The sequence below is a fragment of the Trichosporon asahii genome (genome assembly GCF_000293215.1).
Source record: "Trichosporon asahii var. asahii CBS 2479 unplaced genomic scaffold scaffold00070, whole genome shotgun sequence".
NCBI lineage: Eukaryota > Fungi > Basidiomycota > Tremellomycetes > Trichosporonales > Trichosporonaceae > Trichosporon > Trichosporon asahii.
This window is the reverse complement of record NW_014040855.1, coordinates 2091572-2119531: the sequence shown is the minus strand read 5'-3', so window position 1 is coordinate 2119531 and position 27960 is coordinate 2091572. Positions and strand designations below refer to the sequence as shown.

The following is a 27960-nucleotide window of genomic DNA, read 5'->3' as shown; positions in this document are numbered from 1 at the left end:
CGGGTCCGGGGAAGGCGTCGATCACGGCGATCGAGCTTGGGCTTGACGTCAGACGAGTCCGGGAAATGGTCTGAGTGGACACAGATAATGCCGCACACTAAAGGCGATGCGAACGACTGTGTGTGTGGAGGGCGAGACGAGAGTGGGCCAACAATGAACGTCTGACGAGCGAAAGACGCAGCGAATGATGGCGTCGAAGGCTGCCAAGAGCTGGAGGATCGAAGTCGCGCATGTGCCCGAATGTGACGCGTGCGGCTTGCGGCGCGTGGAGGTAGTTACGTAATTGGCCACCCACCCACCCAAGCGATCGACGCACAGCCTCGACGGGCCCCGCGAAATATGCGCCAGCCATCGTACTGGGGCCGTCGGACGGTTGTCTCCAGCCTCCCAAGTTTCTGTTCTGAGACCGGTATGAGCAATGAATGAAGACGTGAACATGCAGGCGTAAGCTACTAGATGTTACATGTATAAACCTCGCTGCGAGAGATATTGCTTGCTGCTGAGTATACTACTGAAAGACAAAAGAACAGGAGACCGGAAACTCTATGATGGAGGGTTGTCTCTTCGTGAAGCGAGACACTGCCCTTCGCTTCTCTCCACTGCGGCGCCTCTGCACATGCTCCTCCCATGTGGAACTGCTCCTCCGCTCACTTGCCCGTCTTGATCTCGACGATGACGTTTAACGTCATGAGACTCGCGTACGCGACGAGAAGCACTGCGGCCCACTTCTTGTCGATCCTGTACTTGTTCAGGGGTACGACGACCGCCGTCGTGACGAGGATGGCGATGAGGCCGACACCACTGACCCACAACGTCGGGCTAAAGTGGATGCGGACGGGCGAGTGCTCTCTACTCCTGAGGATCCAGTAGCTGCCGCTTCCTCCGACACCGAGGAGGAGGTTCAGCATGGGTCCGCCGAAGCACGCCGCGTAGGCCATGTTCGGCGCGAACTGCGCGATGGTGACGTTGGCCACGAGGTCGGCGAGCGAGTTGCCAACCGCGAAGATGGTGAGACCGATGATGGCGTCGGAAAGGCCGAAGATCTCGCCAAAGGTGCGGAGCACGGCGACGACCTCGTCGGCGATAGAGGCAATCCAGACTGTGCTGCACGCGAAACCGGCGACACATCGTACCAGCCGCCACGGCTGCGTGTGTCCATCCGTCGAGCAAGTATAAGTGATCACGGCGCAGACTCCGCCCGCCAGTCCGCAGCCGAGGAGCACCCAGGGGAGGTACGGCTCCTCTTGGAAGACGAGGTAGGCGCAAACGAGCGGGCCGCAGATGCACTGCGCCGCAGCGAGCGCGGGCGTGAACTGCACGAGCGATGGCTCGGAGCACTCGCTGTCACACTCCGACGGGCACTCCGAGGGAGCCTGCGAGTGATGCCTCACATGCGCGAGGGAGACAGCCACACCATGCTCGTAGAGGTGCTCGAGCTCCTCCTCCTCCTCCTCATCGTGGCGAGGAAGCGGTTCGTCCTCATCCGGAAGAGCGATGCCGCCCTCATCCATGCGCCCGTCGTCCACAACCGGTAGCGTGATCGTCAGCATGAAGATCGCTGGCGTGCTGAGCATTGCCAATCCCTTGCCGAGTAGCGACTTCTCGCGGAAGTGCTGCAGCGACGGGAACAGGATGCACAGCACGGCGCGCATCCAGTCATTCGCGGCCCGTCCCGCCTCGACGATCGAGCCGAATGTCGTCGACCTGGTAAGCGGAATCGGCTCGGTCTCGCCTTCGGGTGTGACGAGGTCGAGGCGCGGGATGGGCGACTGCGCACCTCCGTCCAGCCGGGGTGAGGGGCCGGTGCTGGGGTCGCCGCTTGTGACGCCGCTGTTCGCCGCGCCATCGCTCGGCTCGCTGGGACTCGTGATGTCGACGGCGGGGAGAGCGGGGCTGCGAGCCGGGATCTTGAGCGCCGGAAGGGAGGTACGCGAGAGGTTCGAGGGACGCTTGGTGGGACCAGAGGGCTGAAGAGACGAGAGGGGAAGGGACTCGGGCTGGCTCGGCGATCCCGGGACAGGATCGAGAAGGGCCGGGGCGGGAGCGCTGGCAGCGATCTCGTCGCCGGAGCCAGCACGGCGCGACGTCCAGTTCGGGTGGAGCGACCCACTGCGGTTTCTACCCGAGACACGGCGGACGAGGGTCTGCTCGAGAGCGTGGCTGCCGCTCGTGCGGCGGTGCCTGTGGTGATGGTGGTGGTGGAAGTAACTAGGCTCCTCGCCCTCCCACGGACTGATAGGCGAGTTGGGGCGGGACGACAGGGGCGATCCAGTCGGCGTGTTCATCTCGCGGCGGAGGGAGTTGACGACGTCGCGGAACTCGACGGCGCCGAGGAGCGAAAAGTTGGCGCGCGCTGGCGTGTCCTCGACGTCATCACCGTCGTCGCGTCGGCTTGCGCTCCCGCGGCGCGAGGACATGGCAGACGGAGGCACCTGCTGCGGAACAAGCTGCGGATCGGCGTCGATGTTCTCGACTTGCTCCTCCTCGTCGGGACGCTTCCAGCCGAGCTCGGCGTAGTCCATCTCCCGGCGCTTGCGCGACAGGTACCAGTTGCCCATGACGACGACAGCGACGTAGACGACATAGAGCAGGACCATGGAGCCACTCTCGCGCAACGTCAGCTTTCCGTCTGCGAGCACAACCATCAACAGAATAACGGCGCAGATGAAGAACAGGCTGTCGCGGACAAAGGCGTGCCGCGGGACTTGGAACGGCTGCACGAGGGCGATGCTGCCGACGACGATGGACGTGATGAAGCTCGCGGCGCCAATGAGCTCGCCGATGGCCAGGCCAAACGTGCCGCTCTTGACCGAGGCGAAGGTGGAGAAGACATCGGGCGACCCATTGCCGAACGCGAGCAGGGTCACGCCCGCCGTCGTCTCGCTCAAACCGAGGTAGGCTGCGATCGTGGCCAGGTTCGGACAGAAGAAGTCGCTCGCCGTTATCGAGATACTGCAGAACAGTAACAGTAAGATGAGGCAGAGGAAGACGACGAAGACCGGCCGCAGCGCCGGTGGTGTCTGCGCGTACAGCTCGTCGTAGTCGATCCCGAACAGAGTGCCGACATCCTTCTCGTCCATCGTGTCCTCGACAAAGCGCTTTGCGAGGCGTGCAACGCGCTCATCGTGTGATCGTGAGAGAGACACTGTCAGTAGGAGAGTTGCGCCGACAGCGACGGCGGCGAGCAGTCGGCCCGGCCGCTGTGGTCGGCGTCCCCTGGCCGGGGGAGGGGGAGAGGCCATGTCTGAAGTCGCCACCGAACGCCGATGAAGTCGCGGGGGAGGCTGTCAGATGGCGGCGGGCGTGTGCGGGGCGGTGTGCGGGGCTTGTCTGGGCGGAATGATGGGCAGAGTGGCGAGGTGGTGGGATGCAAAGTGACAGGATTGGATGGAGGAAGAGGAAAGTCGAGGTGGTTGTCGGAGCAAGCAACAACGGCAAGGAGTAGCCAAGGCAAAGTCAGGGAGATCGGTGTACGGCTGTCGGGCGGTCCAGCATGCCATGTGGTCTCGGTTGCTGGTTGGGCCCACCGTGTGGTGTCCCGTTGCCACCCAGGGCGCCGTGCCAGACTGTGCCCTGGCAGACCCATTTCGTCATAGCCCCCGTCTTCATCCGCCTCTTCTGCACCACGTGCCAGGCTGCTCACACGACCACTCCTTTCTCATGCATTACTGAGTTCCTCTAACGCGTGCGACGCGCATGTCCTCTTGACCCGCTCCATCATCTATATGAGCCGGCCATGACAGGTCCCGTGGACACCGTTGAGCCGTATCTCGACCGCTGCTGAATCTGCACAGCCCCACCCGTATCTTAGCCTGTCCCACTCCACCGGCCAATCATGCTCCGCTCGCCACCCAAATGAACAGAGAGAGGTATGCACTTCGATCGGTATCGAATCTCGCAGCGCGCGGCGGGTGTACAGCCGTCGACTCCCCTCTGTCCCGTCCTTGTGTATCATGGCCGAAGAGAGGCAATCGGCCAGGTCCGTAACTGGCAATCGCTGATCACCAATGAGATGCACAGCACACCGCTGACGAAGCGTTACTCTGCCCCATGAAGTGTTGACATCGGACGAGTTCCGTCTCAGCAAGCACGTTTCTGTGATCTACCCCAATGGGTATCGGAGAACGCAGAGTCTTCGAGGATGTAGGAGACCGCCGGTACTAACGTCGGTTGGGTCGCTTGGCGCTGATCAGGCTATCGAGATAGGCGAGCAGGACCGCCAGTGGAGCGTCTTCATAGCCCTAGCATGAGAAGCAGCGGCGCAGCCGACGACCACCGAGGCCCGACACGGCTGATCAATGAAGCGAGTGCACGCCGCGGGTGTCACATCTCCATCTCCACAGGCAGCACATGTGACCAAGCCCTCGGAGCACAGGCATCGGCGCTCGAAGCTGCGGCCAGAGGAGCGACTGATTCAGCAATGGTGTGATCATCTTCCGGGGACTGCGCCGCGTCGATAGCGTCGCGAACGCCGCGACTTAGCTCACGATAGCGGCGGTAGTACCGCTGAAATACACGATGAAGTTTTACAGTTGCTATTCTCGGTGCCTAGTCACGGTGGAGTACGGCGCCTAGATTCGTGTTAATGAAGGTACGGCGGAAAATAGCACAGGAGGTTCTCGGCGGTCTCGGCGTTGCTTGTGTATCGGCGAACACTCGTCGGCATGTGTTCGTGTTACACTCATCACGCCTTGTACCCGAGGTCAGTAGTATGGTGAGTGGTTCTTGACCCCAGCAAGTGACGAAGTCGCAGCACTGATACACACAGGTGAACGTCTGCATATGCTGCACAACTGGAACGTTTCTTGACACCTCAATCGACTCAGCTCGTCCACCAAGGGTGCTGTACGAGCCTAGCGCCTCTTTGATCTGCTTGCCAAGACGCTCCTCATAATCGACTGTCGGCCTGTGGTAGCCGATCTTCTTGATGTTCTTGCGGAACTGGCTACGGACAGACTAGCCTTCGTGGGACTGGGGCATGGAGTCGAGGACGACCACCTCCACAGTCGCTTCCGATCACTGCTCAAGAACGGGCTTGAGCTCGTCCACGAGTGCAGTGGTCGAAATGGCGTCGCTACCCTTGGTCGACTGACGAAAGCGAACACGGCCTGCCCGTCCGCATAGGGGACGGCGATGACGACAGCCTCGCCGACACCAGGCCTGGCTCGAAGCCCTTCCTCGACCGACGACGCACGAGTGGAAATGTCTGCATGTCAGCTTATGCTTGGGGAATGGGTAGCTTGTACTCACTTCCTCTGGAGAGGAGGACAGCGGTCGCCGATTCCGCAACGGCCTCGACTGTGTCCTGCAGGAGGTGCGTGGGCGTCTGCGCGAAGAGCGACGGCAGTCTGCGCAAGGTGCGATTCGCGTGCTGAACAGAGAACGGATGCGTCACGCCTCCGGGCTTGAACGTCAGCGTCTCGGGAATGTTGGGCGTCTCGATGGCGAGTGACCGCCACACCTCGCGCTCGTGGATAGCGCGGACGGCCTTAGGGCCCAGAGGGAAGCCATCTTCAGGCTTACCGTGGGGGCGAATGACGAAGCCGGCTGGGGCGAGAAGGACTGTCCCACTCCTCCCTGTTTGCGGGGTAAACGGAGAATGGGCAGGGGCGAAGAACTCAACAGTCAGAAGAAGGGCCGCTTCACGGGCTGACAGCTTGTCAGCGTCGGACACGCTGTCCTCCTCGGGCGGGACCCACAGGCGGGGGCTGCTCCCTCGGCCCTCTAAGTATCGGCCTGGACCTTGGCGGGATCTGTGCGATGGGTCTCTTGTCAGGTCCGCAACACTGGCATACCTCACAACTAGCCGCCGGCCGAAGGCCAGCAAGGCGGGATTGGAGCGGTACACCACGCCTTCCTCCGATTCGACTCCGTGGGGGACGTCGCACCTCTCATCTTCGTTTGGATGGTTGTGGCGGGACTTGGAATGACAGCGATTGGCCGAGCCGAAGTTCTGGTGTGCTTCGTCGTCTCCCGGGGTGAGAGACGGCTGGCTTCAGCTGGCTGCTTCTTGCTCTGGACTCGGTAGTGCTCATGGACGGGGGGCCACTCACAGCTGGAGTGTGCTGTGATGCGGCGGACTTGCAAAAGATGAGTAGCAATGGAGACACTGGCGTACACTGACCTCAAGCGTTGAGAGCGTGGAGGGAAGGAAGCTTCCTTCGACCCCTGCAGTGTGAGCTGAAGATCGGCGCTCGTCATTCTGGCTCCGCGAGGCGCATTGCTCGGTTCTCTCTGACGGCCTGGCCTTAGCGCCCCAGCCTGGCCCAGCATGGCAGGTTCTTGCCACGACACCCAGTTGGGCATCGGAAGGCGTATGGGGGGGTTGGAGGGCGCAGCCTCGTCAGTCTTCGTCAACCGCTTCCACAGCTCACTGGCTGATGACATGGATTACAGCTCCGTTCAGCTGGCCGCCGAGTGGTGACGTGAAATAGACGCATCCCTTGGTCCCTTGACTGCACATGAAGTTTGCATCCAGCCGTGACAGCTCGCTACTAACAGTGCCTGATGACTGGTCATGATGCCTTTACAGTGATCGGTGCCGGGTTCTTCACAGGAGTTTGATGCGACGTCGCACTGTTTACTAATCCAAGGCGGCCGCCAGTTTCTCGGCGAGCGCCTCGACTGCAGCATCGTGGCCCTCCTTTCCTTCTTCCATGGACTTGGAGAAGTGGCCCTTGGTCGCCATGTTCTGGATGTCCTCCTTGCCAGCACGCTTGGCGAGAGCCCTGCGCAGAGCACGGCGCGGGGAGAGCTCGACGGGCAGCTCGGGGAAGGTCTCGAGAACGACAACCTTCTGCTCGGTAGCACTCGTGTACTTGCTGAGAGCCTTCTCGAGTTCGGCGACGGAAATAGCGTCTGCGGCGGTGGTGTCGGTGGCGGGAGTGATGAAGGCGTAGACGGCCTGAGGACCCTCAGCCACAACGACAGCTTCGCCCACGCTGGGGTGAGCGCAAAGTTCTGCCTCAACCTCTGACGCGCGACGGGGAGAGTCTGTTCATCAGTTAACTGGGGCTGCTCACGAGGCGAACTTACCTTCCTTGGTTGGGGGCACCGCGCTGACTGCGTCCTTGATGGTCTCAATGACATCGTCTAGGAGATGGATGGGTGTCCTCGTGGCGAAGGGAGAAGGAAGCCTAACTCCTGTGAGCGCATGCTCCCACGACCACGGTTGGGTCACTCCCTTGACCGGCCAGGGCAGCTTCGCAGGAAGGTTGGGAGTCTTGACGTTGAGTGACTGCCACACTTCGCGTTGAAGAAGGGCTCTGGTAGCCTTCGGACCGAGATTGAAGCTATCGCTGTTGGGGCGAGCGACGGGCAAAAGGGGTTGCAGGAGGAGGTTCCAGCCCTCCCTGTCCTCGACAGGTGGGAGGAGAAGGTTGCCTCTAGTGTACAGCTCGTCGAACACGGCCAGGATGTAGGAAGCCTCGCGCGTCGAGAGCTGTTCAGCATCTGAAAGCTTGTCTTCAGGCGGAGGAATCTGGGCTTGAGCTTCAGCTTCGGCTAGCAGCTTCATCGTCATAGCGGTTTCTGCTCTGATTTGTTCTTTGCTGGGGAAGTCCCCCTAACATTAGCTGATGACAGCGGTCGTACGCACAATGAGCATGAGAGCGAATTCTTCCAGATCTGGGTCGACCCATTGGGGTTTCGTAGCTTTGTCTTTGCGTGCGTCGACTTTGTCGCGAAGACGCCAGCTATCAGATGAGTCAGAGTCGGACTCGCCGTTGTCTGCTTGCTGGGCCTTGGGCGTTGCCTCCTCGGTGTTCGGGCTAGGAGGCTGCAGTTAGGTACAGTTATAGTTGGATAGCAGCTTACACTCTGGGGCGTCGCGGCCTTCTGCGTCGGGGAAGAACTCATGGTGGCTGCCCGACTGTAAGAGTCTTGGAGGGATGCGGACTATCGATCTTGAGGTGGCGAGAAGAAATAGCAGAGGCTAAAACGATACGTTGGCGTCAAGGTCATGGCCGTCATGGTGCATGGTGGGTGCAGTACACGCGAGAGGGTCCTTTGCGAAGCGACGATCCCCCTTGGGTGTGGGCTTGACTGCGTAATGTTCCTCCGGCAGCCTCAGCCTGCGCCCCCCGCTCTTCTGCTGCCGACTGAGGGGCGCAGCTGACTGTCGAGAGTGTGGTCTCGAGCTTTGTCAACCATACTCAACCTCCTGTCTCTTACTCTCCCTCAACGACACCTCCCCCTCGACATCATCATGCCCAACACCCGTCCCCGCTCGCCTAAGGCCTCCGAGACCGGTGAGGATGACGCTGAGTATGAAGCGCTGCGCCACTATGTGCGCCACGAGCTTCTTGGTCACATCCCCCACGTCGAGCGCTTTCATGTCGACCCGGCGGTGGTCCTCAAGGTGATTCGCCTACCTGTCGTGGCTGTCGCGCTAACGCAATAGGCACTGGAGGACGACCCGTGGTTCAACAACTTCGAGGGATTCGAGCGCTGCGAAGTGCCCGCGGTGATCACCTACCAACACGAAGACGGAACCATCAGCAAATGGCGCTGGCAAAGAGGTCAGGGTGATCACTACCGAGGACGGTCGCACCGAATACCTCACGGACGGCTGGCGCAAGGTCAGCAAGGGCAAGAAGGACGAGGGTAACAACAAGGCCGAAGCCAGCAAGCCTGACAACGCCGTCATCAACAAGGACACTGCCAAGTCTGCCGGCGAGACTTCCAGCCAGGCAAGCGGCGGAGTTGACGCCAAGGCCGATTAGCGCCTTTCGAAGACTCGGCAGTCAGTGGTGGCGCTTGGCCGGCCACCATAGGGTAAGTTAAACAGCAGATTGCCATGATCTAACGGCGTGCAGTCCATGCCTCCGACCCGCCATCTTGCTGTGCATGCTGTGTACGCCGCACGCAAGATTGGCCGCGGCCTCCACTTTCCCTCAGTAAGCTGTGACGCTTTGATGGTTGAGCTCACGCCAGCCTTGCGCCAGAGTACACGTCGCAACCCCGGTGACTCTGTAAATACCTCTTTCTCCAGTCGCTGAGTACCCGGGGCGTGTGCACAACCTTACATTGTAGATTCTCCACGATGCACATTCACCTCCGGATTGACAGAACAAAGGTCGTCGCTCGCCTGCGAGGTCGGGTTGCTCTGTCCCTGCCTGGACTGACCTGCTCATGCGCGCCTCCGAGTCAGCTGCTTGCCGCGGCGATGCACCGCGTATTCGGCTCTCCTGCGCACCTGCTGCATCGCATTACTTCTTGAATATGTTCTTGCCCACACTCTTGAGAGCTGTCAGTCAGCGCAGTCCTTGCACTCTCGGTCAGCACTCACAGCTCAAGGAAAGCCTGTTCTTCCTCTCGGCGTCGAGAATCGGCAGACTGGAGCCCTCAGGCAAACCAAGCTCCTGCCTACCCCTCTCCTCTGCCTTCTGCTCTTCGCTCTTCCGCTTCTCCTCACTCTTGCGCTGGGCCTCGGCGGCCTTCTCTTCCTCAATCGTGGTCAGAGACTTCCGCGGGCTGGCAGCTTCGCCGCCCGAATCCGGCGCATCCGGGAGAGAGGATCTGCGTCCGGGAAGCTTGTCGAGGAGGTTAAAAGTCTGTCGTCAGCTATCGTAGAGGGCCTCATAGCTCACTACTGGATGGTTCCTGAGCATCGTGAAAGATCACGGTCCGTGGTCGAGAGTGATGGGGTCTGATGCAGGGTTGCCGTGGTAATTCCAGTGGCGAATGACGCATGCCTCTGGCATCAAGCATCACCACCTCACCTTATGTAGAGGAGAACTGGGGCAGTCACATGCGTTGTTGATGCTATTGTTCTCTCGTGATTGTGCGATCGATGGCGGTGAGTTATGAGGAGCCGAGTGTGCCTGGAGTGGAGGGGCCGATAGTGACAGCGCGGGTGCCCCGAAATACTCCAGACGTCGGACAGATGATATCAGAAGCCGTGCAGTACCTCGAAAAGAGTCTGGGGAGACTCGGTAGGGCCCATCATCTGCAGTCAAGCGTCAGCGACGAGTGCAAGTACTTGGATGAGGAGCTACTGCGGATGAGCATAAGCGAGTGCGATGTCGTTCGTCGTCAGAGACCTCGAAGGGCGCACCGATCGCACCGACCACGTGGTGTCTGAGACCTTAGTGGGCTGAGGTGTGTCTTCCCCGTCCTCCTCATTCGGATTTCGAGGTCTTGTGTGTTCGCCATCGCACAGCCTTCCTTCACTCCTCAACATCGACGCCGTTCTCTCTACCATTTGACCTTTCCCGTCGATTCCACAACTGCACTCTGGTTGGACATCTCCCATCGGGCCCCAAAGAGCTGCTCCAAAGCCTGCGCTGGTTCCAGCACTCGTCGTGTATCGATGCGGTCCCCCAGCGCGTCGTACGTTCTGCTGAAGGTGAGCTGTCCCACAAATTGGTCTTCCTCGTCCTCAACATTGACAGGCATGGCACACGCCCAGCAGCCTTTTTCATTGAAGCCCGTCCTAGCATCGCGTTCGTGGGGAGGTTTCCTCAACAAGCCAGCTGTTTGTGAGTACCCGTCCAGCCAGGGGGGGAAGTCGAGGAAGACACCACGGGCGATGCTGACTCCGCCGGCATATGGCATCATATGTGCGGAGATGAGCAGAGACGGCGTGGAGATCGCTGTCAGATCATGTGAGTAAACACCTGCGACGTCATGCCCGATCGCCTTCCTCAAGCCGCACCGACACTTGGCCTTCCCTCGTCGACCTCCACCTCGCCCGTCCTCAACCCATGTCCGCCGAGGAAGCCCACCGACATCACAGCCGCCACGCCTATGCTCTCCGCACTCCGGGCATCCCGCCGCCTAAGATGTCAGGCGCGAGGTTACCGAGGCGTGAACATGACAGGCGTCTGAATGTCGGAGTGTCGGTCGCCAGACGAGCTTGCCACTACTGGTCGCCGGGTAGCGGATGTCGGTGGAGGTCGATCGTCGGCAGACATTGTCGGTGGTCCTTGCGTCACAACTGCTCCGCACTGGATTGAAGGCGAGTATGGAATCCAAGAGTCACCATCGTGAAGCGTGTTGACATTGCAGAGACGCAGGCGATAGATCACGTTGCAATTGCAGTCGAAGCTAACGTTGCTGTGAAGCAGACCAACGCTGGAACTGCAAGGGAGACGACATCGTGGGCACTGTGCGCTCGAAGGTGAGTACCTCAGTATGTGGCACGGCCATCGTACACCGTTCCAGCTTCGACAGGAAGGACGGATTTCGGGATCGCGCACAGACGTAGTTCGCCATCGGACATTTGCTCGCTACCGTGGGCCTAATGGAGCCATACCGGCGAAGTTGAGCCATGCTGGCGATCAGGCGGACCGACTATACTAACGACCCTCCATGGATAGCCATCAACGAATGAGCGTCACAGTGGTAGAGGCCGCTGGCTAACGAAGTCCCGTGATTCGAAAATACGTCTCACCTTCAGCGGTTCCCCCTTATCATGATTCGAAAACGGGCTTTCTCGCTGCAGGTGATGCTCACGATATGGTGAGGTCATAAAGACGCCGAATCTCCGACACTGGGTTCGCCTCCACCGGCCTCCACCGGCTACGCCGACCCATGGTAGGTCTGTGCCAGCGGTTTAAGCTTTGCCGGTCATGCATGGCGGCGTTCGACCTGCCAGGGTGCGCAGGAACGTATGTCAGTGACGAGTGTGCGATGATCGACGCCGCAGCCGCAACCACCGCGACCACGCGATCGCAAGGAACAACTGAAATTTCGCCGTGGTCCGACTGGAAGGAGAACGCATTTGCCCTCGCCTGAACGGGTGAGTCGATCGACGGAGCTCGCTATCTGCACGACCACAAAGATAGGTTGGAGAGGTTGAGTGAGATTCAGAAGGAGGAAGAACGCATGGGGGTGAGGGGTGTGCATCCACATGGCCATCTGGCGCTTGACTTTCTTTAACGTCTCGAAGTGCAACAACGCCGGACCGGCCATTGGAGTCGGTCGGAAGCAGATTACACGGATAAGCGACGAGAGATTTAGACGAAGCCGACTTTCGTTCCCGATCCCCTGGATCCCAGGAGTTGGAACTCGCAAGTCGTCTGCGGCCCTGCGCCCGCGTGTGGGGTCACGCACTCTGGCTGGTGCCCCAAACCCCCACTTGTTCCTAGCTGCACCCCCACCCTGGTAGCCAGAATGTTTCGGCGCGGCTCTGGCCGTGCTCGTCGTCAACTGCCGCTCCTGCATGCACTTGTTCTCGTCCGACAAGCCGACGAAGGACGATCACAACATGGTAACAGCTGATGAATTTCACAGGAACCCTCTTGGCGTTTAGCGGACTGAACGCCCGCTCGGCACGTCCGGGAACGACATGGCACAGACGTGTGCCTGTCTGCACGGCCCAGCAATCCAGACCACTTCAGCACGTAACCTTGAAGCACAGTCTAGGAGTCTAGAGTGAACCAAGGTTTGTGTAGACATTAAATCTGCGGCAGGAGCCTGTTTGCGGGGTAGCTAGAGGAATGCGGTATCGAGCAGGAATCGAACTTGCCCAGTCCACGGGTTTGTTCGGGTGCGACATACGGATACGTGAAAGTGCAGAGGGAAGACCATCAGAGTGCTGACCGCTGCCACCCCCACATGGACGGCGTGAGGGGCGACTCGTGATTGGTAAGACGCCACGCCTAGAATTGGGCGGGGTACCCGAGTCCACTTTAACGATGGCGAAAGGCTTGGCATGGCCGTTATAGACTGCAAGCGATGTAACGGCGCGCGCAGCGGATGGTGATGACAGGGGTGATGTCTCAACGCACAAACGAGGGTGGGTGAGAGGGCCCCCTGTGCCCCGCAGCGGAAAACAGACGCGATGTTGGGGTCAAGAGCGGGGCAGAGGGGGGCAGAGAGGGCTAGAATTCAATTCAGGACGGGGGGCAAGGTACGCGTGGACCTGACACTGCCGTGACCGATTAGTTAGTAGTCTTCGGTGAATTCCAGAGGATAATACGCCGTTGAGGTTGGTGTGGTGGGATGGATGGACAGATGGATTGATGGTCCGGAGGGTGGTGGAGGTAGCATGGCGGCGCCTTGTTCCGGGGACGACTTGGACCGGTGAGGCCGTCGCAGTCGACGACGTTCGCTGATGGAAGAGCGGAGGAATAGCGGTAGATCTGGTATATGGCATTCTGGGAACTGTCATCATCGTCAAAGCTAGTTGTAATAATCGATGATATCAGGGTAAATACCGGAGTAAGTCCGTCGGGGCATCTGGCAGCTGGGCAACTAGCTCGAGTTGCTGGCTGCGGGCTGGCGGGCAGCGGGCGAGCTTGGTGCTCGGCAGACTGGTAGATGCAGGTGGGGGATATTGTGGCCACGACTGCACGGTTGGCAGGTTTGGCTGGCTGGCGGGTTGGCGGCAGTAGGCACAGAGAGGAGAACAGGTGTTCGGGGCGTCTGCAGTTCCAGGGAAGAAGGGCCACTTTGGCGGGCGGTGCGTATTAGACGAGGCTTAGCCGGTAACGACCCTTACCGGTCGGCCAGTTGTGAGAGGTTCTTGCCTGATAGGGCAGTGAAAGAGAGACTGCGTCAGGCGTCAGGCGTAGGCGTCATGCGTCAGGTGTCAGCTGGCATGCCAGTATTGCTGGGGTTTGCTGGGGTTGGGAGGCCGGCCCCAGGGCGCGATAACGAATCAGCGTCACTGCATACCTGTGCCTGGGGCCATCATACGTCCTCTCTATGGTCGATTGATCGCGACGGCTCAACGGCACGGTAGACAGAGCCACCAAGCGACCACCACACTCCTTGGTCAGCACTCTGCCTCGGACCGCCTGCCCTGTCGCCTGCCGCTTGCTGCCGTCCCCCGCTCTCCTGGCCTCGTCTCGCCTCGCCCGTCCACCGCCCGCCCAGCGTCCTGTGACCTGGCGCTCGGTTTCCGTGTACATCGTCCTGATCAGCGCGCGACCAGGCTCCAGACCTCAGTCCAAGGATACCAGCATCCCAGCGAGCAGGCGCAAAGCCGTGCCAGGTGACAGCTGCCCCGTCCCTGCGCCTCCGACGTCTGTCCTCTTGACCCGCGCCCTCGGCCCTCGTCCCAGGAGAGATCCCAGGACGACCCAGGAAATGCAGGAGCTAGCCGGCGAGACAGACGTTCCTCTGCTCTCGTGCCCCCGGACAATCGCCTAAGGCTAAATTGACCGTCATTGCATCTCACCTCCTGCTACTCGCTGAGCATCCGCACACCCAGCTACCGAGCCCGCTCTGCCGCTCACACAGCTGCACCCGTGATATATAACCCTCGCGCCCCTTCCGACCCCGTCCCCTCCTTTCCCCATACCCATCCAGACATCATGACGACCGAGGAGAAGCACCACGCCGAGCTTGCCGACGGCCCCGACCACCGCAAGGTCTACCCCCCTCCCTCCCGTGTCCAGGGCAAGGACGGCCGTCCTAAGCCTTGGCTCGGCCCCGACTTCAACGCCTACAAGACCGAGTACGAGAAGTCCATCGGCCCCGACAGCGACAAGTGGTGGGCTGAGAAGGCCCGCGAGTCGCTCTCGTGGTTCTCCGACTTCAAGACCGTCCGTGCCGGCGGCTTCGAGGAGGGCGACATCCAGTGGTTGTGAGTATTAGCCTCTTTTCCGCCCCACATCTGCGTCACCGACAAATCACCGACTGCCCCATGAAATACCCCCTCGCACTACCGCACCTCGCCATGCGCGCTCTCCTGAGATAGATAGCCAGTAGCAGACCTCCCTCCAGTGTCATCGGCCCACTTCTGGGTGCGCTGTGCATGCTGCCAGCGATCGCGCGAACTTCCACGACGGCTCCCACACTTTTGGGGCCGTACGCGGTAAGCGCAGCCCGCCCGTTGTGGTCGTCAGATCCAGCGTGGAGGTGTGGGCGTCCGTGATCTCGTCCGTGTCCGCGGACAGACGATCCGGCAGTCTCCCCTGGCAGTCTTACACAGATGAAGGGTCTCTGCGGATCGGTGTGATGGCTGTGTGCGTGGGCTAGTCACTCTGGTGCATTGGTGGCATCACATGATGTGTTTCACAGCGTGACGTACGCCGAGTCGCTAACCGTTTACAGCCCCGAGGGTACCCTCAACGCCGCCTACAACTGTCTCGACCGTCACTACTACGCCAACCCCGACAAGACGGCTATCATCTACGAGGCCGACGAGCCCTCGGACGCCCGTGAGATCACCTACCGCGAGCTCTTCAACGAGACCTGCCGTCTCGCCAACGTTCTCCGCGAGTACGGTGTCAAGAAGGGCGATGCCGTCTCCGTCTACCTTCCCATGACCTGGCAGGCCGTTGCCGCGTTCCTCGCGTGCGCGCGTATCGGTGCCGTCCACTCTGCCGTCTTCGCCGGTTTCTCCGCCGAGTCGCTCCGTGACCGTGTCCAGGACTGCGAGTGCAAGGTCCTCATCACCACCGACGAGGGTCGTCGTGGTGGTAAGTCGATCGCTACCAAGGCCATCGTCGACGCCGCTCTTGCCGAGTGCCCCCTCGTTGAGCACGTTCTCGTCCTCCGCCGCACCGGCAACAAGGTCCCCATGACCGAGGGCCGTGACAAGTACTGGGACGAGGAGGTCGCCAAGGTCCCCGCCTACTCGCCTGCCGAGCACATGAACGCCGAGGACCCCCTCTTCATTCTCTACACCTCTGGCTCGACCGGCAAGCCCAAGGGTGTCGTCCACTCCACTGCTGGTTACCTCCTTGGTGCCTACCTGACCGTCAAGTACGTCTTCGACGTCCACGAGGGTGACCGCTTCGCGTGCATGGCCGATGTCGGATGGATCACCGGCCACACCTACATCGTCTACGGTCCCCTCGCCCTCGGTGCCACTACCACTGTCTTCGAGTCGACCCCCGTCTACCCCAACGCCTCGCGCTACTGGGACTTTGTCGACAAGTGGAAGGCCACCCAGCTTTACACCGCCCCCACCGCCATCCGTCTCCTCCGTCGCATGGGTGAGGAGTGGGTCAAGGACTACGACCTCTCTTCGCTCCGTGTCCTCGGCTCGGTCGGTGAGCCCATCAACCCCGAGGCCTGGCACTGGTACAACGACTTTGCCGGCAAGAAGGAGTGTGCCATCGTCGACACTTACTGGATGACCGAGACCGGATCTCACGTCATCACTCCCCTCCCTGGCTGCACCAGCACCAAGCCTGGTTCGGCTACCTTCCCCTTCTTTGGCATGGACCTCACTATCCTCGACCCTAACACCGGCAAGGAGGTGCCCTGGAAGAAGGGTGAGGATATCGAGGGTGTCCTCGCCGCCAAGAAGCCCTGGCCTTCTATCGCCCGTACCGTCTACAAGGACCACAAGCGCTACCTCGACACGTACATGCGTCCCTACCCGGGCTACTTCTTCTTTGGGGACTCAGCGGTTATGTATCATTCGTTTGACATTCGCTAATTTCTGCAGGCAAGGACGAGGACGGCTATTACTGGATCAAGGGTCGCGTTGATGATGTGATCAACTGCTCTGGTAAGTGTGGCACCATTTTTTCGTGGCAGAAGGAGCGTTACGCTGACACCAGGTCACCGCCTGTCGACGGCTGAGGTCGAGAGCGCTCTGATCCTGCACAGCGGTGTCAGCGAGGCGGCCGTGATCGGTGTTCCCGACGAGCTCACCGGCCAGGCCGTCATTGCCTACGTCGTCATGAAGGGCGCTTTCGACAGCAACGACCCCGTCGATCAGCTCTGCAAGGAACTTACCATTCAAGTCCGCAAAGTTATCGGTCCTTTCGCGAGTCCGAAAAAGGCGAGTCGAACACTCGATCGCGAGCGGCGGCCATCTGGCTGCGCGAGCACACGAGCTGCGCATGATTTTACGAGCTGACCATTGCAGATCTACGTCGTCTCTGGACTGCCCAAGACGCGCTCCGGCAAGATCATGCGCCGTCTGCTGCGCAAGATCGCCACGGGCGAGCTCGACACTTTGGGTGACACGTCGTCTCTCGAGGACCCATCCGTGCTCGAGCACATCAAGGAGGTCGTCGCCGCGGCAAAGTGAAAAAAGGATAGGAATCGAAGTCTGAAGGCTCGACACCTAGGTCGGCCTCAAAAATGGGTTTGTATGTTTGTAACGGCCAGATCGATGTGAAGCAAGTTCTATGGACACCGCGTCCAACAAGACATCGTGAACAAGCTGCATGTAGGAGTACGAGACAAGAGTACAATCGCCGTCTCTGGTAAGCACCGTCAGCCAACAGTTTGCACATCTTGTCCACACCACACAACACACAGGGACGCGCAAGGAAGGTACCGGTGGCGGGCCCGACATAGTGACCAGGGTTTGGTCATGGATCGTGAGCTCCTCGTGCTCCGGTCGTGAACGAGAAGCTGAGCAGACTTGCATGCTTGCGACATGACCTTCCTTCGGCGCGTCGGAGTCCGGTGGCGTCAGATGACTGTGCTGATCCAGGGTCATCACCTGCACCAAGCAGTCTGTGCGTCGAGCCCCGTGCGCTGAGGGGTTTTCCTTATCTTTCGCCGCTCTCCTCTCTTCTCTTCTTTTTTTCCTTAACTCATGCCCCCAGGTGCTCTAAACATGCCGGCGACGAGGGGCAAGAAGAGGCAGCCCGGCCAGCTCTCGCTGGACGAGCTGTTCGCCCGTCAGCAGCCTCGGGGTGAGTAACCGTCATGACCTGCTCTTCCCTCCCTTCACTGCGTGTCTAGCCGTCCTCCATCTCACCTCCTTGTTTGCTGGAGTGTGCTGACACCTCAGCCGCATCAACAAGCACCGCCGCCCGCTCGCACACCAAGAACAGTGAGTTTTTGCAGCACCCGAGCACCCAAGTTGACTGGTGTCTTGCATCCACTCGTCCCTGCATCCACTCGTCCCTGCATCCACTCGTCCCTGCATCCACTTGTCCTTGCATTCATTCGTCCTTGACTGTACTGACACCTCCAGACACCCCGGTGATGTCAAGCACTGGGCCAACCACAAACTCTTCTGGCCGCTCAGCTTCAGACGGCCTGTCGGCCGTCACAGCCATCGACCTGACTAGTGAGTTTGCCGCAGCACTGCGGTGTGTGACCTTGCCGCAGCACGCGTCTACACACCTGTACCATGATCGGACATCACTCACACTCTCAGAGACCAGCGCGTCGTCGCGCGCCAAGCGTCGCGTGGCAGGAACCGCCGACGACGCCGACGCCCCTCCTGCCAAGAAAATCAAGGCGATCGGTGAGTTACCTGGTCTGTCCCCTGAGCATAGCTGATGCGATCAGCGCCCGCACCTGCCGACCCCCACCCCGTGGCGGCCCCCTCGTCCGCCACCCTCGCGCCCATCACCGGCGCACGCAAGGGTGAGTTTACCACAGCACTTGTCCACTCGGCCCGTCTCTCCGCGCCACACACACATCTTGCACCTGCTTCTTTTCCTGGACATTACTGACACGCTAAGCGACCGACGAGAGCTCTACGTCTAAGTCGCCCCTCGCCGCAGCGCGCACCGGTGAGTTTTGCCGCAGGACTAGGCCATCCAACCTGGACCGGCCCTACTGGACAGCACTGACAAGCTCAGCCCCCAGCTGGGTCGCCGCAAATGGGCCCCCTCGAGCCGCCCAGACTCCCCGGTCGCCGATCCGTAAGTTTGCCACAGCACCTGGTCACCCGGTCTAATGTCTTCCCCTCCACACCATTTCTTTGCAGACTGTGCTAACGTCATCAGGTACCATCGCGCTCGACGAGAACGAGCCGCCCTTTGCACCACACGCACAGCCAACAGCTCGCTCCCCTCGCGCCTCAATCCAGGGCATTTTCTCCCCTAGCAGCGGTCAGCCGAACTTCGGTCAGTGACCTGCAGCCTTCGGACCTGGACAGGGGACTTTACTGATGTTTGCAGTTTCTGGCGCGCGTATCGCAGAAGGAGCTGTATCAGCTCTCCCGAGCGTACTCAAGCACCCCATCTCGGGGACCAACGCCGGTATCGGTGAGTTTGTCACAGGCATGCCTCGTCAACTTTTTGAATCATACTTACTCGTCAGGCTCGCCAAAATACACAACATCGAGCCGCAAGCGAAGCCTTGTGACAGGCGAGGACATCTTCCCTGTCGGCGACCCGTTCGAGTCTAAGCACCAGGATACCAAGGGTAAGTTGGAGGAGAACGATGATGAGGCGATCAGCTCCAAGCAATGCATGCCCAAGGGACTCTCAAGGGAGCCGACGCTCGCTCCGATGGTCATTGGATATGCTAGCTTAGAGCTTGGTGCCCCTCCTCGTGGCCGGCTGGACGGTACTATAACAGCGTTTCCGGTCATAGTGCAGTATCTTGCCATTCGAGATTATACTGACGCCTTCAGTTACGGCTGTCAACGGTACGCCCCGGCTGAACGCCGGCGCGTTGATTCCGCTTCTCTCCTCTTACCCTACCTCATCGACAACACACGCGCCGCCAGTTCTCAGCACGCACCCCGCTACCTCAACCGAAGACTCTCCACCTCGGATCACTCATAACTCCCGCGTGTGGTCTAAGTCTGTGCCCACCACCAGCGGCGCCGCTTGTGAGTTTGCCCTACCTCGCGATCACGCAGTACGACTACTGTTCTCCCTCGTATTTATAGCATACTCATCCTTTCAGCTTCTTCTGCCCCCGCGAGTATCGTGACGTCCCGCTCGCTTGTTCGTTCTGCACCCTCGCCAACTTCACTGTCGACGTCCACGGCGTCGGTCTGTGACTTCACATATCAGGCACTGCGCCTGAATCTCGACTGCGCCGATCTGTATGTCTTCAGCGGCATGGTGAAGCGCCGTATGGACAAATATGGAATCAAGATAAAGCTGAACGGACCCGAGCCGCAACTCGTCAAAGGGAACCTTGAGGACCTCAAGATCGGAGGCCGGCTGTGGACCGACTTGAATGGATGGCCGCGAGAACAACTCCTCCTGCGTGACGAGGAGAAACGGCATCAATCGAATGCTTGCCACATGAGTCTTCGGCTGCTCTGCGGCTTGATCTACTGGCGCAGGTCTGCTAAGAGAGAGGTTTCCAGGGCGAAGGCGGAGAACAGGCTCCCAATCGCGGTGCTACCAGGGTGCACATGTCGTATCCCGGAAACGGGGATCCTTCTCCCTTTCTGCCAATCAAGCGAGGCGACCGAGATCCTGCTGGAGGGCATCAAGCGTATGACTAGCATGGAGCGGAAGCGCCGCAAGAGCTGGGATCGCATCCTGGTCGGGAGGATCAAAGCCTCGCCCAAGCTGAGGGACGACTCGACTCTACGCGAGATGACGCTCCGAATCATGCCCACCACCAGCGGAGCAGACTGCCAGCAGCGCTGCCTCCTCTTTTTCCATCTCACAAGGGACCCTCCGTCGTCCGGCGTCAGGGGCACCGTTGACTACCAGCTCAAGCAGACTAAGAAGCCGAAGTATGGTTCGCTCTTCGGTGGGACTCTAACGCTCAAAGCTTCGCGCTGGGCACCAGCCGTTGTCGCAGCCTATGCCCGCGCATACCCCGGCCGCAGTCTCCCGGACGGTACGTTGTTCGTGATCCGCTTCGCTTCTGAGCTGACCAATACTCGAAGGCAGCAGAACAGCACAAAAGTCGGACGGGCCCAGCGGCCCGGGGGCGTCGTCGAGCCAGCCGAAGAAAAAACGCGCCCCGGCCACTCGCAAGGCTGGGTTGAACAACAAGAAACGCGACCCAGCGCGCAAGATCAAGGCTTCCAAGTAACATCTCCTGACTCGGTCGTCCTCAGTGCCCTCAGTCCACGAAGCATACACGAACTCCGGACCTATGCGCTCAGCACCATGTGATCAATACAATGATGGCCGACAGTATGTTGCTCAACTTTATGAAAAGATGTACATTTCCTTTTTCGCTGCAGAGCGGAGGCAAAGGTTCAACGGGATGATGAGCTTAGATTGCGGTGGTGAGTGGCGTCGAAGTGTCACTTGACCTTGTCTGCAGAATGCGAGGCAAGTCTCACAATGGAGGTTGGTTTAAAAGCGCTGAAGCATTGTGATCGGTCTATGGCCGGATTTGTGCGGGGTACTAATCCCGTTCTCGATCTAGGTTGTACTCCGTGAGCTATACCGTTGTTGTCCGTCGTGCCTAAACTCGGCTCACAGGTGGATTCAAACGTGTGTGTGGCGCTACGAAACGAGACCGCGGTGAACATGCAACCTCGCCGCAACTTCAAATAACTCATGCATATGCATGTTTCTTGTTCTATTAAGCACTTGTTCTACGTGCATGTAAGTCTCTACTTAATATTTGTACAAAGCGTGGACTTGCACTATTTGGAACGGCAGGCACAACGTGCATCAAAGTCGTGTAACGGATACTTCTACATCAGGGGCGCGGCGTGGGTGGGAGTGGTGTGGGCGGGGGTGGTGTGGGCGGCGACGCTGATGGGAGCGGTGTCGGTGGGGGCGGCGTTCTTCGCCCTTCCCCAGTAGTACAGCCGCAGAAGCGTCCTCATAGGGACCTCCGGTCCCGCTGCGTCCAAGGCCGCGGGACTTGGAGGAACACCTTCTTCGGCACCAGCCTTCAGACTTCTTATCAGCGGGTATCAGAGCCTATCAACTCACATCTCGAGGGCAGAGTAAACTTCTTCCGGGGCGCTCCCATGAACACCGGTGCCCAACGCAGACTCAGCAGGATCAAGGGTCTGAACCACCCGGTCCCATACATACGATGTGGGTCCGAAGATCCTCCCTGTGGATTCTTTGACATGGTTGATAACGCGGCTCACGAACTCGTATCCGTCATCACGGATCTTCTCTTCCGCTGGTGTGCCGATAGGGGAATGGAACTGGAAAAACCAGGGAGACAGGCGAGCCAGACGGCATCCTTCATCGGGTGTAATGGACATGGCCTGGAATTAATACGAATGAACTGTGCATGAGCCTTAGACGCACCTCAGCCGTGTCCCTCACTGCCGTCTTAAGACACTCCTCGTCCAGATAGCGCTGCAGCGCCAGATGGCCGTCAATCGACGTGTCATAGCCCGGGACGAAGGGAAGCACGCCCTCACCGTTCTTCAAGTCGTTCAAGTTCCACGGCACACTCAGCCACTCCCCCATCATGCGGCAGATGGAGGAGGGATGGCCGCTGCTCTCCCACCTCGCGTCCTCATGTGGAAGCTGGTTTGCCACCCTGAAAGAGACGCCCCGACTGGGATCGTAAATTGGCTCGAGCATCCCCAGACCTGCCGCTGAAGATGTCAGTCCGAAGCCTATGTCTTCCAATCCACTTACCGAATGACCATCGTACAACACATGCCATCGCCTGTACGTCGAACTCCTCGAACTCGTCCCAGGCCTTTTCGACCTCGTACCAGTCGTATGAGTCTACGTCCAGTGCGGCGACCGCTAGCCCCCACACTCCTCTTTCGTCAATCCCGCCTCCGATATACTGTCATTGTCAGCATATTATCGCTGTTCCACACCGTAGCTCCAGAAGATGTACGTACCGCCGTCAGCTTATCAATAACTGAAGCCATGATCAACCAGCCCTGACGTCGTCCCTGCCACGAATCGTAATCCGGTCTCGACGAAGCGTTCTGTTCGCGAAAGTGCCGATACAACCTGTTGGATGAGTACGGCGCAGAGGCCAAGGTATACGTATGGACTCACACACAGGCCTGAGGCACCTCGTTCTCCTCGAGCGGGGTGATACCCACACCCTCTAGGTCTCCTCCGACAGCGTCGCAGACAGCATCCTGGAACGGGGAAGGTTGTTTAGTATGGTGACAGAAGAGACGGAAGACTTCGAGAGAAGGGCTGCCCATCAAGTCCTGAAGGTCCTTGAACCTCTGCGACGCACTGTTTTATGAGCCACTCGATCACGACGCCGAGACTGTGTCGGGAAACTTACCTGCTCAGACTCATTGTGAAGTGCGAGACTAACAGACAAAGAAGAGACAGAAACCGTTGACGTGCTTTCCTGAAAGTCGAACCGCACGAGCATGCGCCCCTCCTCTTCTCATAGAAGAGGAGCATGGTTAGCGCCCTGCGCCCTTGCGCTCGAAGCCAGTTCTGAGGATCGCCGCACAGGGGTACCTTCTTCCGTGTGTCACTCCCATCATGTGCGCCCAGCACCTGGCCACGCAATTTCTCCTCCTTGACCCTCAGTTGTTGCTCAACACGCATCCTCTCCTCCACATCCATCTGCTACTCACAATAGACTGCATGAGGCCATCCCTATCTAAATCCCCCGCCGTTCGGGCCGCTTACGCCCAAGCACGAGAGGCTCTCTCTGAGAGCGTCCCTGAGAGGTTCGAGGTGTCGGAGGATGCTCGAGTCGAAGGATATCAGGTGAGTTGGCTGCCTTCAATAGCTGACAGGGAAGGAGGAGATGGACAACGCAACTTCCTCCGACAGCGAGGACAGCATTGTCGTCGAAGCGGCGGCCCGCCACCGTTTCACGCACCCTCGCAAGTTGCAGTTGGCTCGGTCGTTGGTGAGTTTTCTGCAAGGTTGCCTTCCCTGACTTCAGAGGCGGGGTCTCCCAAGCCAGAGCCGCATCGCGGAGCTGGTGCGAACGTCGATGTCGATCGTTGACCAGACTCCACTCCGTTGTAAGTTTTAATGGGACGGTCGGCGCTGATATGCAAGCTGTCGCCGAGGCTAAAGGCGATGACGAGGACGACTCTCCACAGGATGCCTCTGGCAAAGCTGACGAGATTGCGGCCGTTCTCGGCGACACGGACGGAGAAGAGACAATTCTAACGGCTGGCGACATCGACCTTCTACGGTTCGCCGAGACGGAGGCCGCCAGACCAGAGATCTCTGAATCGATGGAAACCGTGAGTTCCCATAAGTCACCTTCTTTATGGTCGCTAACGAATCTGTAGGTTTCGGCCAGATACCGACCTGCTGTTTCTTCCGTTCTTGTCAACAACGTACTCTCATCCGGGCCGAAAGTGAAGAAGAGAGAGCCTTTGTATCAGTGCGTTTCTCTCGCATTCCTCCTGATTTCTCATGACCCCAACCCAGCAACTGACGAAAAGGTTCGTCGAAGGGGGGCTTCAGAAGCGTGGGGACTGGAGATCGGCGTTGGGCAACGCCTCCATGTTGCTGGTATCCGGTTTCCCCGTATGGTTGTATTTGGTTCGCTACGCAATCGACTGCAGTCGGACATTCTTGGCGTGGCTGGAGCTGTAAGTTCACATTGCTCCCCGCTTGTTCGGGGCTGACGTCGAAGGTTGCGCGTGAAAGGTTCGTTGGTGCGCCACCGCCTGATGGGCTTTCTCCCCGGAGATCCAGATGCGCCCCTTGGGTGTCTCTATCTCTGGGCAGCAGAAAGTCAGATTGACGACGACCTGATGCGCGAAATTGCCGCCTCCGAGGACTGGGAGCAGTTGGAACGAGACCCGTCATCCGTCACCCCGTACGGCGGCTACACTGCCCGACCTTTTCTCATCCGCAAGGAGGAACACCTGCAAGACAGCGTGTCTCAGCGTGTTGAAGCGTTCAAGCAGGAGCTCGACAAGTTAGGTGACAGCGTACGTTTTGCCGATCCTCTGGGTTTTCCTCTCCTTCCCAGGAAGGGTCTCCTGTGGCTCGAGCACCTCATGCTCGCCATGTTCGACTTGACGCGCTACTCGGGCTTGAATACCAACAGTGTCGATGCGTTGTCCTTTGAGACGAAACTTCAGCGCGAGCACGTCCGGCTCCTCCTCGTTATGTTCAACCAGATCTTCAAGGACAAGGCACAGCAGGGCACGGGGCTGCTGAGGTGGCCACCTACGGCAGATCTGGCTGCATGGTCGCTCCTCATGGCGCCTATCCTCTCTCTCCTCGATCCAGATGGAAAGTACGGCACTCTGCCCGTCCTCCCTCTGTCCCTCGTTTCGCTTATTCATGGAAGGACATGGACGCGGACACGAGCTACCGTCGATACCTCTGCCATTCCCTCCTCGCTCGGCACCAACGCCCCTAACGCTGCACGACCGTTCTCGCTCGAGTATGCTGTCTTTAACAAAAAGAGGCTACCTTCTCCATGGGCCCTCAACAACCCATTCTCACGCCTTTCCGAGCTTGCAGACGTGGTGGCGGATGGCCGCTCAGCTGTCGCCTATGACGCCAAAACAGGTAAGCTTGTACACTGGCGAGGGCAAAGAGTCGCTATCAGAGTTCGTGATCTAACTTGCAGGACAGCCCGTGGTCGCGCGCGAGATCGAGAAGAAGTTGGGCGAGATCTCGGGCGTCCGCAACTCGCGTATCATGGATTTGACCGGGGCCGCACCTGGTGCAGTAGTCACCTATGTTCACCTCGATCCGAACAGCCCACGAAACGAAACCATGCTCGCGGTTGCAGCCGTCACCGAGTGCCTCCGCGGAACCAAGCTGGTCATCAGCACGACAGCCTTCACGTTTACCGGGAACGAAAGTCTGGACCGCCGCATCTTACGCAAGATCTGGGCCGGTGAGACTAACCCCCCAACCACCGAAAACTCAATGAAGGTCCCGCCCCCCGCTGCAACCCCATTGTCTGACATCGTCGACATCAAGATGCCGCTTATCCGCGACGTAATCGCCGACGCAGCCCGTTGGCAAGAGTATGTGTCAAACGGTTCCGGTGAGGGAGGAGTTTTCGGCGATACGCAGGCGCTGGTCGTCGAAGAGGTGCAGGGCGCAACAATCAAAACATGGATCTAAGTGGTATACCGTTTCGTCTCGCGCCGTTCCTCGACCTGAAGGGCAGTACGACCGTCAACATCAACACACTTTATGCGAAGCCGTTGTATAATAGTCAATACGTGCTACCTGTGAAACATCACGCTTGGTTATTGTTCAGTATGAGGGATGCATGCTTGTGATGACACACCATACACGGGAAGTCGCGAGGAGACTCAACCCGCCCATTGTTTGCCTTTCAGCGTTGAGCAGGGAGAGATTGAAAGTCACGTGACTGACACCTGCAAAAAGTGCGAAGTCCAACTATCGCTGCTGTTGTCGGTGCACCGCAACTATTATTCCGTTACTGTCGACGACGGCCGTGAGCATCGCTGACGGCGATGCGATGCATTAACACCGCTCTAGGAAGTACCATCTGATAGCCAGAGCTGCATAGACGTCAGAGATATTAAGGATCGTAGCAGTTTGAGACGGATGCATAGCAATTTCGATTTATCATCTTTGAGCCTATCAAAATTTCAACCTCCACTCTCGACAGCCGGCCGGCTATCCACCTGCTCCCGCTCATTACGGCGTCAGCCGTACTAAGTACCGTTCCCGTCACCGCTGATTCTCGATTCTGTGACCTAACTTTACCTCCATCTTTCTCCATTTTTCTCTATGACATCCCCCAAATGGTTTTGCATATTCTGAATCTTTGGCGAAAACGGGGCTTGCATGCAGAAAACTGCATCTTAATGCGGTCTGGAATGCATACCTGACCTTGCTAAACTTGATGGCCTCTGGAGAAAGCCTTTTTCCGGAAATGCTGTAATGCAAGGGTCCTATGTGGCACTCCTTATCTAGGGCACTAAATGTAATGGAACCTGAAATAGTGACCGCACTAATGAAAGACTAATCGGCCACCTCCGACTACCTCCACCTCTAGACATCCCTCGCTGCGCATACGTCCACCTCTCACCACCCTTCATCACCACCCATGAGCCCCCCACCACCGTTACTTACAGGGGAGGCATGCATCGCGCTCTGAGAGAGCTGCTTGGTCTTCTATAGCTTGAGGCATGCATTGTCCCCACTGTCTGTAATCGTGGGAATATGTGGACTAATACAGTTTACTAATCCACTTGAAACTTTCAGGGACTGACAATACAAGCGGCCCTAATGGCTTTGAAATGCTCCCGCTGACGCCGTCTAAATCCTCGGCGTATCTGCCTACCCTCCGCGGTGGATACCTAGTGCTGGCTCGGCAAGTTGGGACCGCCGGCAATGGACGGGCAGCTTTGGGCCCTGGGTTCGTTACTTCGCGATCGACGCCTTCCAACGGACACTTGCAACATCCAACAGCAGGTCTCGAATCTGCCGGGCAACCCTTGGAAAAATGGGAGACAAGACCGCACTCATCGTCGTCGACGTCCAGAACGACTTCCTCCCGCCCAGCGGGTCGCTTGCCGTCCCCGGCGGAAGGGAGGTGATTCCTGTTATTCAGCAACTGCTCAAGCGCGATTGGGACGTCGTCGTTGCCTCGCAGGTGGGTCCTTCATGACTCTCTTCCGTCTGCTATCCGCTCTTCTTGCACCCCTGGTTTGCGCGGTGCACTGCGAGCTTTGAGCGACGTTGTGTCATGACTAGCTGAAATGGGCCGCTTTGAGCTAACTGCAGGACTACCATCCTCCGGACCACATCAGCTTTGCGTCGAACCACCCTGGTGGCGAGGTGTTCTCGCAGGTGCAGAAGATGGACGCATACGGTAACACGTACACGCAGACGCTGTGGCCGAATCACTGCGTCGTTGGCACGGATGGCGTTGAGATCGACGCCGAGCTGCGGCCAGAATTGGAGCGGTTGGGCGACAGCTGCGTACTGGTTCGTAAGGTGAGTACCGCACTCAGACTCTTGCTCTGAGTTGAGCATGTCGGTTGGCTGCCAGCGTCCATGACAAGCAGCAAGAATCGTTGATGAGCATTTGAGGACGAGATCCAGCTACTGAGCCGTCGATAGTGAGCTGACGACAGGGCTGGCATCCAGGCGTCGAGGCTTACTCCGCCTTCGCGGGCTACGTGACGCCCTCCGGCTCCCCCTCCGATCCTCCACCAGCACTTCCCGCCGCCGACTCGTCCGAACTGGCCTCCTTCCTTCGTGCGCGCGGCGTTGGACGAGTCGTCGTTGTCGGCCTGGCCGGTGATTACTGCGTCTCCGCCACCGCGGTGTCAGCGGCAGAGCACGGGTTCAAGACCGCCGTGCTCCTGTCTGGGACTCGGAGCATCAGCGATGAGAAGGCGGGCGAGTGCTGGGAGAAGCTGAGGGAGAAGGGCGGAGAGGTCATTGGGGACGAGGGCGCGCTCGAGGGATGGCTGCGGTGAGCACCGTTGTATAAGGTTAACATGTGGATCAGAAGTCCGAAGGGGTGCAGGATCGTGTTCGTAAACTAATCACATGT

General features: G+C 59.0%; 11 protein-coding genes across 11 annotated transcripts; 5 read left to right on the top strand and 6 right to left on the bottom strand.

Annotated features, from left to right (window-relative positions):
* Nucleotides 1-647: 647 nt before the first annotated feature.
* Nucleotides 648-3242, bottom strand: A1Q1_04677 (uncharacterized protein; the record flags this gene model as incomplete). The annotated part of the gene is made up of 1 exon (XM_014322915.1): nt 648-3242. The coding sequence occupies one exon, from the start codon at nt 3240-3242 to the stop codon at nt 648-650; it is 2595 nt and encodes an 864-aa protein (XP_014178390.1).
* Nucleotides 3243-4703: 1461 nt separating this feature from the next.
* Nucleotides 4704-6387, bottom strand: A1Q1_04676 (uncharacterized protein; the record flags this gene model as incomplete). Its single annotated transcript, XM_014322914.1, has 5 exons — nt 4704-4755; nt 4811-4956; nt 5094-5206; nt 5251-5970; nt 6054-6387. 5 exons carry the CDS (start codon nt 6385-6387, stop codon nt 4704-4706), a joined length of 1365 nt encoding a protein of 454 aa, XP_014178389.1.
* A 196-nt stretch (nt 6388-6583) lies between these two features.
* Nucleotides 6584-7857, bottom strand: A1Q1_04675 (uncharacterized protein; the record flags this gene model as incomplete). Its single annotated transcript, XM_014322913.1, has 4 exons — nt 6584-6993; nt 7036-7510; nt 7598-7741; nt 7816-7857. 4 exons carry the CDS (start codon nt 7855-7857, stop codon nt 6584-6586), a joined length of 1071 nt encoding a protein of 356 aa, XP_014178388.1.
* Nucleotides 7858-8206: 349 nt separating this feature from the next.
* Nucleotides 8207-8723, top strand: A1Q1_04674 (uncharacterized protein; the record flags this gene model as incomplete). The annotated part of the gene is made up of 2 exons (XM_014322912.1): nt 8207-8359; nt 8487-8723. 2 exons carry the CDS (start codon nt 8207-8209, stop codon nt 8721-8723), a joined length of 390 nt encoding a protein of 129 aa, XP_014178387.1.
* Nucleotides 8724-9209: 486 nt separating this feature from the next.
* A1Q1_04673 (uncharacterized protein) lies at nt 9210-9611 on the bottom strand (the record flags this gene model as incomplete). The annotated part of the gene is made up of 3 exons (XM_014322911.1): nt 9210-9247; nt 9290-9533; nt 9591-9611. The coding sequence occupies 3 exons, from the start codon at nt 9609-9611 to the stop codon at nt 9210-9212; spliced, it is 303 nt and encodes a 100-aa protein (XP_014178386.1).
* Nucleotides 9612-10197: 586 nt separating this feature from the next.
* A1Q1_04672 (uncharacterized protein) lies at nt 10198-10560 on the bottom strand (the record flags this gene model as incomplete). The annotated part of the gene is made up of 1 exon (XM_014322910.1): nt 10198-10560. One exon carries the CDS (start codon nt 10558-10560, stop codon nt 10198-10200), a length of 363 nt encoding a protein of 120 aa, XP_014178385.1.
* A 3704-nt stretch (nt 10561-14264) lies between these two features.
* A1Q1_04671 (acetate-CoA ligase) lies at nt 14265-16942 on the top strand (the record flags this gene model as incomplete). Its single annotated transcript, XM_014322909.1, has 5 exons — nt 14265-14536; nt 15007-16274; nt 16352-16414; nt 16467-16651; nt 16778-16942. The coding sequence occupies 5 exons, from the start codon at nt 14265-14267 to the stop codon at nt 16940-16942; spliced, it is 1953 nt and encodes a 650-aa protein (XP_014178384.1).
* Nucleotides 16943-17479: 537 nt separating this feature from the next.
* On the top strand, nt 17480-20610 carry A1Q1_04670 (uncharacterized protein; the record flags this gene model as incomplete). The annotated part of the gene is made up of 13 exons (XM_014322908.1): nt 17480-17558; nt 17657-17698; nt 17843-17938; nt 18029-18118; nt 18163-18240; nt 18339-18389; nt 18459-18521; nt 18606-18725; nt 18780-18866; nt 18922-19170; nt 19238-19438; nt 19516-20412; nt 20462-20610. The coding sequence occupies 13 exons, from the start codon at nt 17480-17482 to the stop codon at nt 20608-20610; spliced, it is 2202 nt and encodes a 733-aa protein (XP_014178383.1).
* An 856-nt stretch (nt 20611-21466) lies between these two features.
* On the bottom strand, nt 21467-22772 carry A1Q1_04669 (uncharacterized protein; the record flags this gene model as incomplete). Its single annotated transcript, XM_014322907.1, has 6 exons — nt 21467-21757; nt 21801-22090; nt 22140-22296; nt 22355-22469; nt 22518-22706; nt 22759-22772. 6 exons carry the CDS (start codon nt 22770-22772, stop codon nt 21467-21469), a joined length of 1056 nt encoding a protein of 351 aa, XP_014178382.1.
* Nucleotides 22773-23072: 300 nt separating this feature from the next.
* A1Q1_04668 (uncharacterized protein) lies at nt 23073-25544 on the top strand (the record flags this gene model as incomplete). The annotated part of the gene is made up of 6 exons (XM_014322906.1): nt 23073-23439; nt 23499-23689; nt 23738-23832; nt 23894-24043; nt 24088-24977; nt 25039-25544. The coding sequence occupies 6 exons, from the start codon at nt 23073-23075 to the stop codon at nt 25542-25544; spliced, it is 2199 nt and encodes a 732-aa protein (XP_014178381.1).
* A 1357-nt stretch (nt 25545-26901) lies between these two features.
* Nucleotides 26902-27883, top strand: A1Q1_04667 (nicotinamidase; the record flags this gene model as incomplete). Its single annotated transcript, XM_014322905.1, has 3 exons — nt 26902-27051; nt 27183-27395; nt 27536-27883. 3 exons carry the CDS (start codon nt 26902-26904, stop codon nt 27881-27883), a joined length of 711 nt encoding a protein of 236 aa, XP_014178380.1.
* Between the last annotated feature and the right edge of the window lie 77 nt (nt 27884-27960).